The sequence below is a fragment of the Eptatretus burgeri genome, chromosome 16 (assembly GCF_056783735.1).
Source record: "Eptatretus burgeri isolate ZD-2024b chromosome 16, Ebu_testis_v1, whole genome shotgun sequence".
Lineage (NCBI taxonomy): Eukaryota > Metazoa > Chordata > Myxini > Myxiniformes > Myxinidae > Eptatretus > Eptatretus burgeri.
The window spans coordinates 66,136,632-66,152,119 of record NC_140976.1 but is presented as its reverse complement, the minus strand read 5'-3'; the positions used below and the strand labels follow the sequence as shown (position 1 = coordinate 66,152,119).

Here is a 15,488-nt window from a genome sequence, read left to right as displayed (position 1 = left end):
CAGTTACACGATAGTAGCAAAGCAACATTCTGCCTTCAATCACTGTGTGATAACCTCGTATAATGAAGAATCTATCAATATCGCTGTTGTGGCGAAGGGAACCTATGAAAGGTTTGTCGATTAGTGCACACGAGGTTAGACGAGGAGATGCACAGGATTCTGAAATCCTGGCGGAGAAGAAAGCAACTGGAGTGTGAACAGCTGAGCGACAGGGAGGAAAGAGGAGCGAGAGCAGGAATGCAGTCAACAGGGGAACGGCGTAGCTTGTGCGCCAGTCACGCAGGCACGGTGGGGCAAGAGCACGCGTCGAGTGGATCCAAAAGAACCTCTAAAAATGGGTTTCCAAAAGATCTTGGCAACGGTCAGAAGAAACAGTCGGAAGGCAAACTGTCATTAAGTGCTTCCCAACCGCAATTTGGAGGTACATACTACAGTAGAATGACCAATTGGTTTTGAATTAAAAGGTAGAACAAAATGATCTCACCTGACCGTGCCAGTACTTGTCGAAAGTTGCTGTGAAATCAGTAATGCTGTTAATATGTCCCAAAAACATTTATCGGTAGTAACTGGTTACAGAGCATTGATAAAGGCCTGATGGTGAATAAATATTTAGCCAATTAACAAAGATATACGAAACAGATCTAGCCAACCCTAATGTCTCCGCATGACCAACCAAGGTATCCATGAGGTTCCAATAGCCTGGGCCAAGCAGGATTTACTCACACACGATGCAACTATACATCGAACTTTTTTTTATTTATTTATTTATTTATTTTTTTGTATACCTTGGTCGAGGCTCGTATGAGAGCTAACACACAACTCACAGCAAGGAGGCATGAGACAGACAAGAGGGGTGGGAGTGGAAGGGACAAAACATTGGGGAACAGACACAGGTGAACTGTGGAAGGGAGAGGGATGGGGATGGGACGGGGAACATGGCGAGGAGAAGATGGACATTACAGGGACTTTCAGGAAGGAAAGCAGGAGAATTGAAGGAAGTGGGCTTGGGTGGATTATCGGGGGTAGAAAAGATCGAGGATTTGGATGGGGGAAGATAAGAGGTGGTGGTGAACAGCTGTTTTGAAAGCCTAGAGGGAAGAATGGGAAAGAATAGAGTGAGGAAGTTTATTCCAAAGGCGGGAAAAAAGAGGAATGAAAGAGTGAAGATGAGCAGTGATTCGTGATTTTGGTAGTTTTACCAGAAGGGGGTTGTTGGCGGACCTTGAGCGCCCTGTGGAAATGTGGTTGGGACAAATCGCAGAGAGAGCAGGGGGGGCAAGGCTGGAGAGGAGTCGGTAGAAGACAGAAAGACCACCGACCAACCTGCGGTCATTGAGTGAGAGGCCCAAAGACTCAGCTTCATTGCGGGAGATGCCAATGATCTTAAAAGCCCTGGTTTCGACAGCGTGAAGTCGAGAAAGGTGGGAGGCAGGAGCACCAGCCCAGAGGGGAGAGCAGTACTCCATCAGGCTACGGACAAAAGCTTTGTAAGTAGTCAGGAGCTCAAGAGGGCCGAGGAAGGACTTTGCACGACGGAGGATTCCCAGTCGGCGACTGGCTTTTGAGGCGAGGTTGGAAATGTGACTTTCCCAGGAAAGGTGCGTTTCCCAGGAAAGGAAAGGTGCGAACCTTTCCTTTCCTGGTCCCAGGAAAGGGACCTTTCCGGGACCTTTCCGAAAGGTCCCAGGAAAGGAAAGGTCCCAGGAAAGGTGCGAACTTCAAAGGTGCGTTGAGATATGTCAATTTGTGCAGATCCCAAAAGCCAAATCTAAACATAACTCTCCTCCCAAAGTTCATCAGAACTTTACGGTGCTAAATAGGCAGGTTTGAAAAAACAATGGTGCTCATTGTGAAAATGTACATAAAACGCTGTGATCGTTCAGGATAGCCGGGCACTTACTCACTTGGCAAATTTGATGCAGAATTGTGTGAAATATTTTCTGGCTGAAGCCAGGTAATCCCTGACCACAGGAACATTTTGCTTTACGTGGGAGATGATAGACGTGACGTAAGGGCTTTGATCGCCGACATGTTCCACATTCTGCCACGGCATCTGCTCACAGATAATAATGTCGCGTACATTCCATAGAATCTCAGATTTCTTACACATATTTACTTGCAGGCATGTGTGTCTTGTATGCAAATCATTCCATGGTAGGTATGCAATGCATGTATGTATGTATGTATGTTAGGTACATCCAAAAGCAGAACCCTTAAAAAGGTACAAATGTTCAGTCAAAGTAACAAAACAAATAAATGCATTCAATAAAAAGGGATATGCAAAGTACCTCTTACCTTCGTCATTGCGGTAAGAGCTGGGTCACAAGCTGAGTCCAGGTCTTGAACCAGTAATTGAATACAACTTGAGATGACCCTGTGCACACAGATTACATCACATGTCACAAATTGCTCAAAGGAGAAAATAAAATAGGAAACATTTCCAATGACAACAAATGGAAGACTCAGCATGTCTGCGTGTGAGTCCGCCTGCGCATGTCTGCGTGCGAGTCCGCCTGCGCATGTCTGCGTGCCAGTCTGTCTGCCTGTGTGTGTCAACATGTCTGTCTGCGTGCATGTATAGTGAATTACTGTTAACATATTAAAACAAGGGGTGCGATGCACAGGTTTTCCACCGACATAGCTCAAAAGAGGTATTTTTTTCAAAAACATCATTGTTGAAGACTTGTCTGATCAAGACGAAAAACGATGCGCTTCGTACATGTGCTATAATTTTACAAATACAAAAATTTAAGAACATCTTTTAAGGTTTAATATTGACAAACAACAAAACAACAACACCCATCATGTGTAATTAGCATTTTCTCTAATAGCCCTTGTTTAGTACCTTTCATGGGAATACGTCCACTAACCACGTATAACCACACACTATTGGCATGTACGCAGCACAACCTCAGACTCTATCGCCGTTTTCTATACCAGTCTAAGGATCTGAGAAACAGTGCATCGAGTCATCGCCCGCTGGGTTCGGGATCACGTGGTGTAAACGGAGAAGGTTCAATGTCGGTTAAAGGGAAACTCGACCTAAGCGGGTTTTCTCTTGTATGTCATAATTTGAGCTCAGCAGGTTAAAACGCTCGAGTTTAGAGTGTGCTCGTGTTGTTGGGAAGGGTGAAGAAACCAAAGTGTGCGAAAGCAGATCGGGCAAAAGACGACATTAAATGAACTGAAGGCAAATTAGTAAATAAACTAATAAACTAAATTTTAAAAAAATTGTCTCGAAGACCATTCCCTTCAATAACAATGTACAGTGCCAGAGTAATGAGGAGTAAAGACCTAGTGCAGCATATTACTCACTTCGATCAAACTCATCTGAACATGATAGTGAAGAGGAATTGCCACGTAGTTGTTTTTTGACAGAACCTCTGCAGATGCTGTCCCCTCATCTTTTCCTGTTTTCGGAATAGCAACTTGTCCAGCATTTTCCAAGTGGCTTCGTCCACACTCCCACCCCCTCCCCCACAGAAATTCCAGTGACGCGGTTTTGTGCCAGTGCTCCCACCTTGTACAGATAGTTTGTTGCATCGCTCTGGATCTCTGGACTCGTGCCCAACAGGTGCACGCATTGTTGCTGCTGCAAGCAATCTTTTCCTCCTTTAACAACCCTGTGTATGCATACACTCCTACCTTTAGATGCTTAGTTACTTTTTGTTTTGCTTTTCCAATGTCAGTCATGGTACAGAAAGGCAGATTTAATGTGTGTCTGCCCTATCCCTAACCGCCACCAACACGGTCTTCATTTGCTTGCTTGTCTGTTTTATTCATCACAAAGATAAAGGAATCAACTTTGAAGAGCAAGACATCACGAAGAAGTGAGGACGATTCATGGAAAGCAATAACGTGGGGAGGCCTCAATGTCATGGAGAGGCATGAAAAAATGGCTTAGCAGTTACAGTACTGCAAAACTCGAAGGGTTTGGTTATCCTTTTTCATCGTCTTCAAAGGCTTTGTGTTTCCTTCCTGCAGTACTTACCTCTAATATTGGGTGACACACACAGTTGGTTACCATAGTCTACATTGATGTTTCATTATATACTTGTTCTTTTTCCCTTTTGAATACCTCGATTGGTAACGGAGACAGCAGACAATGAAAACAATTGACAAGTATGAAGAAATTGAAAGAAACAATGAATAAAAGATGACATGGAGCAATGTATGATTGCTTATAACTTTGGGCCAGTGAGTGGACTTTTGAAAGACTGCAAGGAAGTGCCTGGATGGAGATGGGAAAGGTCGGCTCTTCCATGAGCCTCAATATCAGTAAGAAAGAAAAAGAAGGGGTGGTCAAACATTGAGAAAAAGAGTCAAGATGGGCCGTCGATATTCAAAGTAAATAGAGGGGAGGATAACTAATGGAAGGAAGAGGTGGTGTAATAATAATAATAATAATAATAATAATAATAATAATAATAAAATGGATGATTCAATTCAACACATCACAACATGTCAAATTTAATGTGGATTACATCATTCAACTAGAAGGGCACTCTTCGAAGATGACAGATAAACCTCCACCCACATGTCACACTTGTTTCCCATTGGGAGTTCTTCACATGTGCCAAGTTTCGATTTTACCCGTGAACCAGTTTCGGAGATACAGAGGTCCAAAGTTTTTCCTTTTTTCCAACATGGCTGCCACACCATGTGACCGATGACGTCATAATTACCATAAAAAACATTCTACATGAGTAGACGCATCTATGGTGAAAATTTTGTGCCAATGGGATAAGCGGTTGCAGAGAAAAGAGAGAAAACTAAAGGGGGAGCACTCGGTAGAGTGCAAAACCTCCGCTGCCAATACTGCTAGGTCACTCAAGTGAACCTGATATCCTATTCATTCAATTTGACGTCAACAGTGCTCACAGAGTTATAGTTTGCAACTTTCCCTTTTACTTTTAACTTTTACATACTCAATTCATTCATCATAACTCGATTCCTTGAGACAGAAATTGATTTTACGTGGGTATATCCACCTGAAGTTCCAAAATCAGCCGCAATTATAATTCTGGCATGTTTTTTGTTGGAAATCACTTATAACATGTAGAAATGCAAAAAAAAATATATATATAAATTTTGTTGAAAAAAAAAGTTGCAAAATTTTCTGTTTTTGTTTCTCTAACAATTTTTTTTGGGGGGGATGGGGGGTTGGAAATCACTTAAAACATGTAGAAATGCAAAAACAAAAATTCTAATATTTTTTCAAAATGGCCACCATAGCGGCCATATTGGACTTTGAACCAAGTCCAGAATCTAATGCCATGACCCATGGACCATACCTAATCTCCCCACCAAGTTTCGTCAAAATCAGTCAAGGAGTTTTTCCGTCATACTGTTCACAAACAAACAAACAAACAAACAAACAGACAGGGGTGAAAACAGTAACCTCTGTCCATCTTTGATTGTGGAGGTTAACTAGAACGGCACTCGGAAGAGAGTATACCTCTGCCAGGCTGATTAGTTAATGTTTTGTATCCCACTGATAGGCTGGATCTGGTTTGGGACCTGAACTAAAATTTAATCAGTTTGTTCTTGTCAGCTAACCCACTCACCCACCAAATTTCGTCTGAAACCGTCCATAACTTTTTGAGATATCGTGCTATATGTCGTTTTGGGCCCGATCTCGCAATGGTGAAGAATCACTCAAAAAATTCTCAGATCCAGATCCCGATTCGGATCTTCACCAAAATCTAATCATTTCGTCCTGGTCACGTACCCAAACTCTCCACAAAATTTCGTCAAAATCCATCGACAATGTTTTGAGATATTTTGTTCACAAACAAACAAACAGATGGAAAGAGGTAAAAACATAAACTAAGGGGGAGCACTTGGCAGAGTGCAAAACCTCCGCCGCAAATACTGCTGGGTCACTTAAGTGAACCTGATATCCTATTCATTGTAGGTCAAAACGGATCAGACTCTACTGAACCACGATTGAATAAACTAAACTAGATCGACGCGCATGTAGAAATGCCAAAAAAAATAAAATCGAAATTTTTTTGAAAAAAAAGTTGCAAAATTTTCTGTTTTTTTTTTTTGGATCAAGTCCAAAATCTAATGGTATGATCCTTGGACCATACCTAATCCCCCCACCAAGTTGCGTCGAAATCCGTCCAGGAGTTTTTCCGTAATACTGTTCACAAACAAACAAACAGACAGGGGTGAAAACAGTAACGTCCATCCATATTCGATGGCGGAGGTCAACAACAAAATGCGACAAAGTCGAGAGGTGTGAACACTTTCAGAAGGCACTGTACGTATGGTGCTGTCATCATAATGTAGTTGGTAGTTGGGTGCAACTCGTAAATAGACACAAATCATCATCAAAATATGTAGAGATCATTTGGGACATATCAATAACATCCTGACAAAGTTGTGTACAAGTAAACATATCACGTGTGTGTGTGTGTGTGTGTGTGTGTGTGTGTGTGTGTGTGTGTGTGTGTGTGTGTGTGTGTGTGTGTGTGTGTGTGTGTGTGTGTGTGTGTGTGTGTGTGTGTGTGTGTGTGTGTGTATATATATGACGTTAGTATGTTTATTCAAATTCATCCAATTGTTTCAACAACATGCCATGGTCCATGACATGGCTAATTCCATAATTCTGGACCAATTTGCCTTTGGCCTCCCTCACCTTGGAGCGAAACAGTACATTGTATTAACAAAAATATAGGAATCAGAAGAATGTGAGAAAAAAGGATAAAATGAGAGGAGAATAATAGAGTGTACTAGACGACCCGTGAACCCCGTTGGGTTCCCTTTGTGACAGCGGTTGATGAAAAAAAAATCATTTCAAGAACAAAAAAAACAGATAGCTCCAGCGAACTATACCGCCGAGGATGTTTTCATTGATCAAATACTCCCGAAGAGGACTTGACTGAATCGGGAATTGATTTTTTTTAATAATTTTTTTTCATTGCCCGATTTGAATGAAACTTGATACTGCACACCGCAGGAGAATGGTGAGTAAGGTGGCCCGAAAATTTTTGCGCTATCATGTACCGTTTTGGCTGTATTTCAGGAACATACATACATACAAGATGAGAGTTTTGGTAATATATAGATAGATAGATGACCGAGGTGTGGGGAGAGTGAAACCATGGAAGATGAGATTTAATGGGAACAGAAAGGAATGAATGATTACATGTGAATTGCATGTACATGTATGTTTTCAGCACATGTGAATCATTAATGTACATGCATGTTTTCAATGGCACAGTACCTATATTAAAATAAAGAGTTGGAAAAAAAAAAAAACATTAACCCCATCACTTCTGGTTCACGTTCATTTCAATGCAGAACTCATTCCTTCTTTGTTCTTTCTAAATTTCCTCTTTCCTGTTCCATTTGATTGCAGTGAAAAACTTTGCCTATCCATATACATCTTCTCAAGGGGCCGCCAATATGGCCGAGAGGGACCACACTCACTTCTGAGATATCTGGCATTGGTTTGAATCTCGAGCAAGCTATTAGCCCCATCCCGATGCTTCACAAGAAGGGTGATTCATCAATGTTTGTGCCGTCCCTCAAATGGATGTAAAGCCGGGTGTCTCATCTGCTATCATTAGTTGGTGGATGTTAACGATCCCAAAGTGTTCTTCGCCAAGAGAGGGGAGTTATCATTGGCATCCCGGTCAAATTACAAATTGCTGCCCTGACAAACTGCTGGGAAGGCAATGGGAAACCAGAGTATCATCCTTGCCAGGCAGCCAAGTATCTGCTTTCAAGCAGAGCACACAGTCCATCAATCTTCTCAAACTCTTTCTCTTGTCTTTCATTCACAGTCGTTATTTTGATGCCTCCACTGACGAAGTCACCGGTGGCGTTATGTTTTCGGGTTGTCTGTCCGTCCACACGTATGTCGTACATCCATGCTGATATCCTGTTTTTTTCTGCAATCGCTTATCTGATTGACACGAAATTTTAACCGTAGATGCGACTGTTCATGTAGAATGTTTTTATGATAATGACATCATAGGTCACGTGGAGCAGCAGCCATGCTGGAAAAAAAAAAAGGAAAGACTTTGGACCTCTATCTTAAAAACTGCTCCATGGAAAAAAAATTGAAACTTGGAACATATGAAGTACTCCCCATGGGAAACAAGTGTGATTTTTTTGTTGTTGATGTCCTACGTTGTGACGTCATAATTGCATATGTCGAACACTTTATCCGACCAATATGAAAATTTTTGAGGTCATCTAGGGCTGAATTGTTTGGGGGGAGGGAGGGTTGATGATGTCATCGGTCATGTGGCTTGGCAGCCATTTTTTTTTCACATAAAACCTTCAAAAATCTTCTCCGATACGGCTGAACAGATCGAGGCGAAACTTTACAGGTATGATTGCCTATCCATGAAGAACATAAAAGTTTTCCAACTATCATGTGATAGGTCACTTGGCAGCCATATTGGGTTTACCCTCAAATCTTTTTTAAAAAAATCATCATCTCCAGAACGGCTTGACAGATCGAGGGGAAACTTCACTCACGTTCCCTAAGCCTTGTAGATACCAGAGTGTTTACGAGTAATTAATAGGTCACAATGTCTGGTAGCCGTATTGGATCGACCGAAAATCTTTGAAAAGTTTTCTCTTGAACCGCTTCACCAATCAGCATGAAACATCACAGTTATGATCTCGTAGTCATTGAAAACAAGTGTTTTAAATTTCAGCCTGATCGGCCGCATAATCTGGCAGCCAGAATGATTTAATATTTTGAGTCTGGGTTCAGGGATTTAAATCAAACTCGGTCCAAGTCTGTCGAATGATGTAATAATGTGGGCGGAGGCATATCTGGTGACGTCGTGATGTCGAAGAGTGCCCTTCTAATTACCTACTCTCTTGATGATGTGAACACCTGCCATGGAAGGTGTGCCTCCATTTCTGTCATTCACTTTCCTTCTTCCAATTCTTTCAAATTTCTCTATTCTGTCATTATTGATGTGGTTTTTTTTTTTCTACTCACTCGCTCTGTTCACCTCAAATTAAGTTCTCATCAATGTAAAACTTTAGTCACACTCGTGACACTTCATCTTGCCACGGTTTCCGCGATATGTTTTAAGGTTAAAACCAACATGTGTTGATGTATAATTTGGCATTCTTGTTACGCACACGATGAGTGGTTGCTTTATGGATTATTTTTTTTTTTTTTTACTTGGTTGGCTAAGTAGACTTGCAGTTTGCCATGCTGGTTTTGTTTGCATCCCAATGTGCGAGTCCGTGACACACACACACAGAGACAATGAATGCAAACACAGCTCCTGGCAGTAGATTCGTGCAAAGTACAAACGGGGAACTTTACACTTTTGAATAGTCTTCGTGCAATCACTCCGCTACACCGGAGTCCAAGAAGTAGCATCAAGCCACCGATGCCGCCGAGATGGGTGGGGGAAATGGTAAGGGATTCGGCCTTGCATCTTCGAAATCCCGCGGGAGGGAGCTGCCTTGGGCTGGTGCCAGCAATCAGAGCGAGGAAAGAACTCGGGCTCCGCGGAGGCGAGAACCAAGGCCGTTCTGTCACAACAACGCCTGAGAAAGCCTCCAAAATATGGAAAACTTCACAAAACAAAATGACCCTTCAATGTTCCATTTTCCAATCGAGAGGATAAAAAGAAAAAGAAAAAAAAAAAAAAAGATGAATGTCCGAACATAAATCACTGGCCTTGAAATCGGTGAAGGAAAGAGACAACAAGCACATTACCATCACTTCTTTTCCTGTGCCAAAATGAAATTGAATACAATGTTACGTTCATGCTACTTCGCCTTTTCCAAAACTGACAAGCTGCGCACGCCAAACAGGTTTTGAAGCAATGTAATTTATGTACAAGTTTGAAATTATTGAGGATTTCCCACAGAGATATCTGTCCCACTGTTGTCTTGTGCCCCGCCACGTCCTACTCCTCTATCCCAACCCCATTTCAATTGAGTGGATAAACTGATATATTGAATCAATGTGATGTTGATTTAACACAGGAATGATGAGCCAAATGGCTTCCTCCCATATTAAAGTTCCTCGGAGAAGTCACGGCCGAGTGCAAGGAACAGGCTGGCCTCCCAGAGGTCATGGGTTCAAATCCGACTGAGTGCACAAAGTGTTTAAAAAAAACCAAAAAAAAAACCTCAGATTGTATGTTTCTGGAAGCATCCGTTTCAACTATTCCCTTGTTTCTGCAGAGTCGTCAGTAAAGAAACCCAGCCGGCTATTGAATAACCTGCAAGAGGAAAGGGGTTCGGGGCGGGGAAGGTAATCTGCTTGGCCCGCCTGATCAGGCCTACATGTGGTGGCAGTTAGTACTTTGTAGTCGAATCTTAAATGATCCTGATGCGAGCTGGGGTGGAGCATCGCATGACCCAGGTGCTAACTAAGCAGCACCTTCTGTGTGCCTTGCCTGCAACAAAGCACTTTCAACCGAATCAGATTTTTTGGGGCTAAAATCAAACCAACAAGGGCCAGAGTGTCTTCACGATATGTTGGAAAAAAAAAAAACCCCCCAAAAACGCAAACCCTGGACAAACACAGTATCAAGGATGATGATTTACACTCGTACTTTAACAAACACGTCAAAGTTTTTAGATCTCTCAACACAAAGTGTTGGCAGCGCAACATTGGTGGATTACACAAATCCTCTACTTTATTGATTGTTCGTCGACAAGTTATCAACTCTTCACCGGAATTTTTTTTTTTTTAACGTCACCTGTCCTTGCACCATCGACCTGTTGCACATGGTTCACTCGACTACGCGTCTTGCTGCCATCAAACGTACGGCAAAGGGCTTCGAGGTTGTACACACACTGAAAGCATAAATATTTATCTATTTCCAAATGGTACTCACTCAGAAATTATTATTGGGAACTGTGCTTCTGCACCATTGTGGGTCATCCCTCTGATTTTGGAAATAGCAAATGATCCCCAAATTGATGGATTGAAAAAGTAAGTTGCGTCGTCAACAAAGTGACAATGACCAGGAGGGTGAGGAAAAGGTGCAAACGAACCCGGAATTCGGAGAGTGCGAAACTCTTTTTAAGTTCTCGTCACAACGTCGGGCGTCGTTCAAACTTTGAACACTTCATCCCAAAGAGTCAAAGGTTAATAAGATTGTGCGGACTGTCAAAAGCAAAAGTTGAAGAATTTGACGTCATCCAGCAGCAAACTCTTCAGCCTGTATCGATGTGCATGTTGATTTGTGACGTATCGTCAAATACCTCAACTACCCAGACTCGACGTGGCTGTATCCAACTCAGCTCGACCTCACCCGGCACAGCTCTACCCAACTGGCACGGCACAGCTCTACCCCACCCGGCACGGCTCTACACCACCCGACACGGCTCCACCCCACCCAACAGCACAGCTCTACCCCACCCGGCACGGCTTTACCACACCCGATACAGCTTACCCCACCCCACCCGGCACGGCTCTACCCCACCCGGCACGGCTCTACCCCACCTGGCACGGCACGGCTCTACACCACCCGGCACGGCTCTACACCACCTGACACGGCACAGCTTACCCCACCCCACCCAGCACAGCTCTACCCCACCTGGCACGGCTCTACACCACCCGACACGGCACAGCTTACCCCACCCCACCCAGCACAGCTCTACCCCACCCGGCACGGCTCTACCCCACCCGACAGCACAGCTCTACCCCACCCGGCACGGCTCTACCCCACCTGACACGGCACAGCTCTACCCCACACGGCACAGCTTTACCACACCTGATACAGCTTACCCCACCCCACCCGGCTCTACCCCACCCAACACGGCTCTAACCCACCCCACCCGGCTCTACCCCACCCAACACGGCTCTAACCCACCCAACACGGCTCTAACCCACCCCACCCCACACGGCACGGCACAGCTCTACCCCGCCCGGCATGACTCAAACCCACCCCACCCGGCACGGCACGACACGGCTCTACCACACCCGATTTAAACACACTTCTCTTAACTAACCCTAACGGTTCCCACAAGGAAAAACATTCATCACCAGGACCTAGGTGGTGCAATCCAACGTACTCCTTGAAGTACTTTTGACGATTCTCGTGTGATCCCGCCATGCACTGAATGTAAATAATGTTAATGATGCCGGGTTATGCTTCATTAGAAAGACAAAATCACCTTAACATGCTGACATTTTAGGGCAATGTGCGTGCTGTGCGACACCAAGAAGCAAAGCGAAGCAGGATACAATTCCAAGACAGATGCTTAAGCCATGGCCTCATGATGCTGCACACACGTTGCTGGTATGCAGAGCATAGAAAATCTTGACACGGTAAGATTACAAGGCTCTGCTATTGTACAGACTTTGTCTGATGGGAACTTTTATCAAAGATGTTTTTTTTTTTTTTCTTAAGAAGAAGAAGAAAGAAGAGATTGATGAGCAACATCAAAATGAAAGGCAGTTCAAACAAGGCCTCATCAAACCCAAAACGGATATACACAAGTACAGAAGGCGATAAACTTCACAAAGATAAGGTTGCACGAAGTTAAACAAAGCCTTGCATCCTTCCACCCACACACCAATCCATTGTAAGGTTTTATCGTTTACTCCTCGTCTTTGCAACGAAAGCCCATTCATACTTTAACCTCCACGGGATATTTCACTCACATTCACAGTCATACCATCCATGTGCACATCCGTCATCTACTCCCATGCACACTCTCGAGTGTCACTCACATCCCAAACATGTCCATCTCTGCTGCCAAGTTGATCTGCTCCATCAAGTTGTCGTCCACCTTCTCCTTCAATTTTTCCTCTAACTGCAGCATGGAGAGTGGGGTTTGTGTGACACGATGTAAACGAGAGGATGCAAATATGACAGGCAGCAAACATTTGAACGAAAAGGAAAGAAGACGAAGAAGAATTATACTGTCGAGGAAAAAAAACCCCCGCGCGCGCACGCACGCACGCACGCACGCACGCACGCACGCACGCACGCACGCACGCACGCACGCACGCACGCACGCACACACACACACACACACACACACACACACACACACACACACACGCGGCAGAATTAAATAGAGTGCGGAACAAATATGTTAGCAGGGCTGGGTTGTCACTGTGACCGTTAATAGCAGTTAAAACAAGAAGGGCCCTCGGTGGAGCGCACACCTCCACCACGTAATGCCTGATCCACGAGAACGTATCGGGCCCATTACTTTTTTTTTTTCAAACATCGTTTCTGTCTGTCTGTCTGTCTGTCTCTCTCTCTCCTCTCTCTCTCCGCGCTCTCTCTCCGCGCTCTCTCTCCGCGCTCTCTCTCCGCGCTCTCTCTCCGCGCTCTCTCTCCGCGCTCTCTCTCCGCGCTCTCTCTCCGCGCTCTCTCTCCGCTCTCTCTCTCCGCTCTCTCTCTCTCTCTCTCTCTCTCTCTCTCTCTCTCTCTCTCTCTCTCTCTCTCTCTCTCTCTCTCTCTCTCTCTCTCTCTCTCTCTCTCTCTCTCTCTGTCTCTCAGAATCGCTTTAAAAATTAAATAATTCTCGTTGTCGGATCCAGATTCAGACATTCACAAAAATCTAATTAATTCATCCTTGCCACACAGCCAACCTGTCCACCAAGTTTCATCAAAATCCGTCCACATCCTTTGGAAATATCGCGCTATATATCAGTTTCGCCCGATCTCTCAATGGTGAAGAATCACTTGAAAAATTCTAATAGTCGGATCCGGATCTTCACAAAAATCGAATCACTTCGTCCTCGTCACACACCGAACCTGTCCACAAAATTTCATCCGGATCCGTCCACAACATTTTGAGATATCCTGCACACAAGCAAACGGACAGACAGACAGAAAGGGGAGGAAACATAACCTCCTTCAACTTCGGTGGCGGAGGGAGAAACCCTCAAAACACAGGTGTACCCGTGACAGTACAGGTACACTCACACTTGAATAACACCAGTTGTGTACAACAAAGTGAGGTGTGTGCCGGAGGTGGTGACCACCTGCTGAGTCGTAGCGAGGCAATATTCCGCGGTGCTCAGTGTGCCGCAGATGAGACGTAGTTCATCCATTGTGAATCGCGTGACCTCGAGGCTGTCTTTTTCTTTGAGCAAGCTCACGATGGTTAGGCCTCCCCCGCTGCTTGGCACCCTTTGGGGCACACACGAGGGAAGATGGGGTAGTGTAGTTGGGGTAGTGCAAGTTTGCACCCAATATTAAGCAAAGATGCTGCAGAAAGTCGAGGTACTCGCGATACTTAAATATCGAACAAACACTTTGGATTGTTTTCCAGCTTTTCCACATCAATTCGCAAGTTGAGAGTCCAAGACGCAAACTCTACTATCGCTCACGTTTCTTGGGAAGCATTTACAATTGTGTTGCATTTTAAGAGACTTTTCAATCACCCAAAAAGCCTTGTGGATATTCCGCCAGTCTCACTCATTGACCAACGGTTGACAACAAAGGTGATAAAAATCGGCCAAAACTCACTTGGGAAGGTTGGCAGCCAAGATCTTCTGTGAATATTCCTGGAGGTACTTTTGGAAGACTTTTGCCAGTGCCAGCAGAGACTCTCCAGTGCTGAGCTGTGAACACTGCACCAGACATTTCTTGTAGTACATGAAGAGGTCCGCACAGCTGGGAAGGACGGCCCCTGCCTCATCTAGGCTGGCCTTAGGTCGACACTGCGCCTTCATGTCTGCCGCAAAGCGCTCCAACAGCTCGGCTAGATTTCTGAGTTTGAACACAGACAGGAAAGGGAAAGGGGGACAAGCATATCAATTGCTGCACGGTACAATCTAACATTTGCTTCATCAGTTGGAAAGAAAGCTCATTTTAAAATAATAATAATAATAATAATAATAATATTAATGACAAGTCTGAAGACGACGATGGTTCACGAGCGGTATTTGACGATGTAGATTGTTTCAGAAGTCAAGGATGAGACAATGTGATAATGTTTGACCAAGTTATAAAAATGATCAACATGATGTGGTACGGGTGACAGGTTATTAGCTGCAAAATGTCAAAAACCCGGTTTTCTTCAACAACTTTAAAAATTTGACCTTTGCATAACCTTTAAAGGTCACAAAACAATGTTGTGGACATCAAAATAAGGAAACAGGATACGTGCTATAGCTTATTGGAGTTAGTTCGTCGAAGAAGGTCAAAAACCCGGTTCGATTCCCACAACTTTGAAAATTTGACCTTTGTGAACTTTAAAGGTCAAAGGTCAAGGATTATGACCTTTGGTGCAAAACTTCCTCTGGAACATTCCAGGAACAATATAACATCATATCGGCTATATGGCATTTCGCACTCCTCGGATTATCCATACTTTGTTGAAATCAGTGGAAAAACAAACTTGAAGGGGCACCACGGGCAAGGTGTTCGAGATAGAGCAAAATGGTTTGAAGACTTTAGGTGGGGAATGACCTCAAGATTATGCATAAAAAATATTGTCATCCTCGCTCTCAATGTTTGGGCGGTCGTCTGATTTTTATGTCAAAATTCGAACTTTTCTAAGTTCATGACCTT

General features: G+C 44.0%; 1 protein-coding gene across 1 annotated transcript in view; it reads right to left on the bottom strand.

The window, feature by feature from the left end:
- Positions 1-15,488, bottom strand: part of VPS53 (VPS53 subunit of GARP complex) — a 70,682-nt gene that overhangs the window by 24,835 nt on the left and 30,359 nt on the right. The window contains exons 14-18 of the mRNA XM_085859249.1: positions 14,442-14,684; positions 13,955-14,102; positions 12,686-12,768; positions 2,296-2,374; positions 1,905-2,053 (exon numbers count right to left, since the gene is read on the bottom strand). Coding sequence (XP_085715375.1) covers positions 1,905-2,053; positions 2,296-2,374; positions 12,686-12,768; positions 13,955-14,102; positions 14,442-14,684 — 702 coding nt within the window. The remainder of the gene's footprint in view (positions 1-1,904; positions 2,054-2,295; positions 2,375-12,685; positions 12,769-13,954; positions 14,103-14,441; positions 14,685-15,488) is intronic.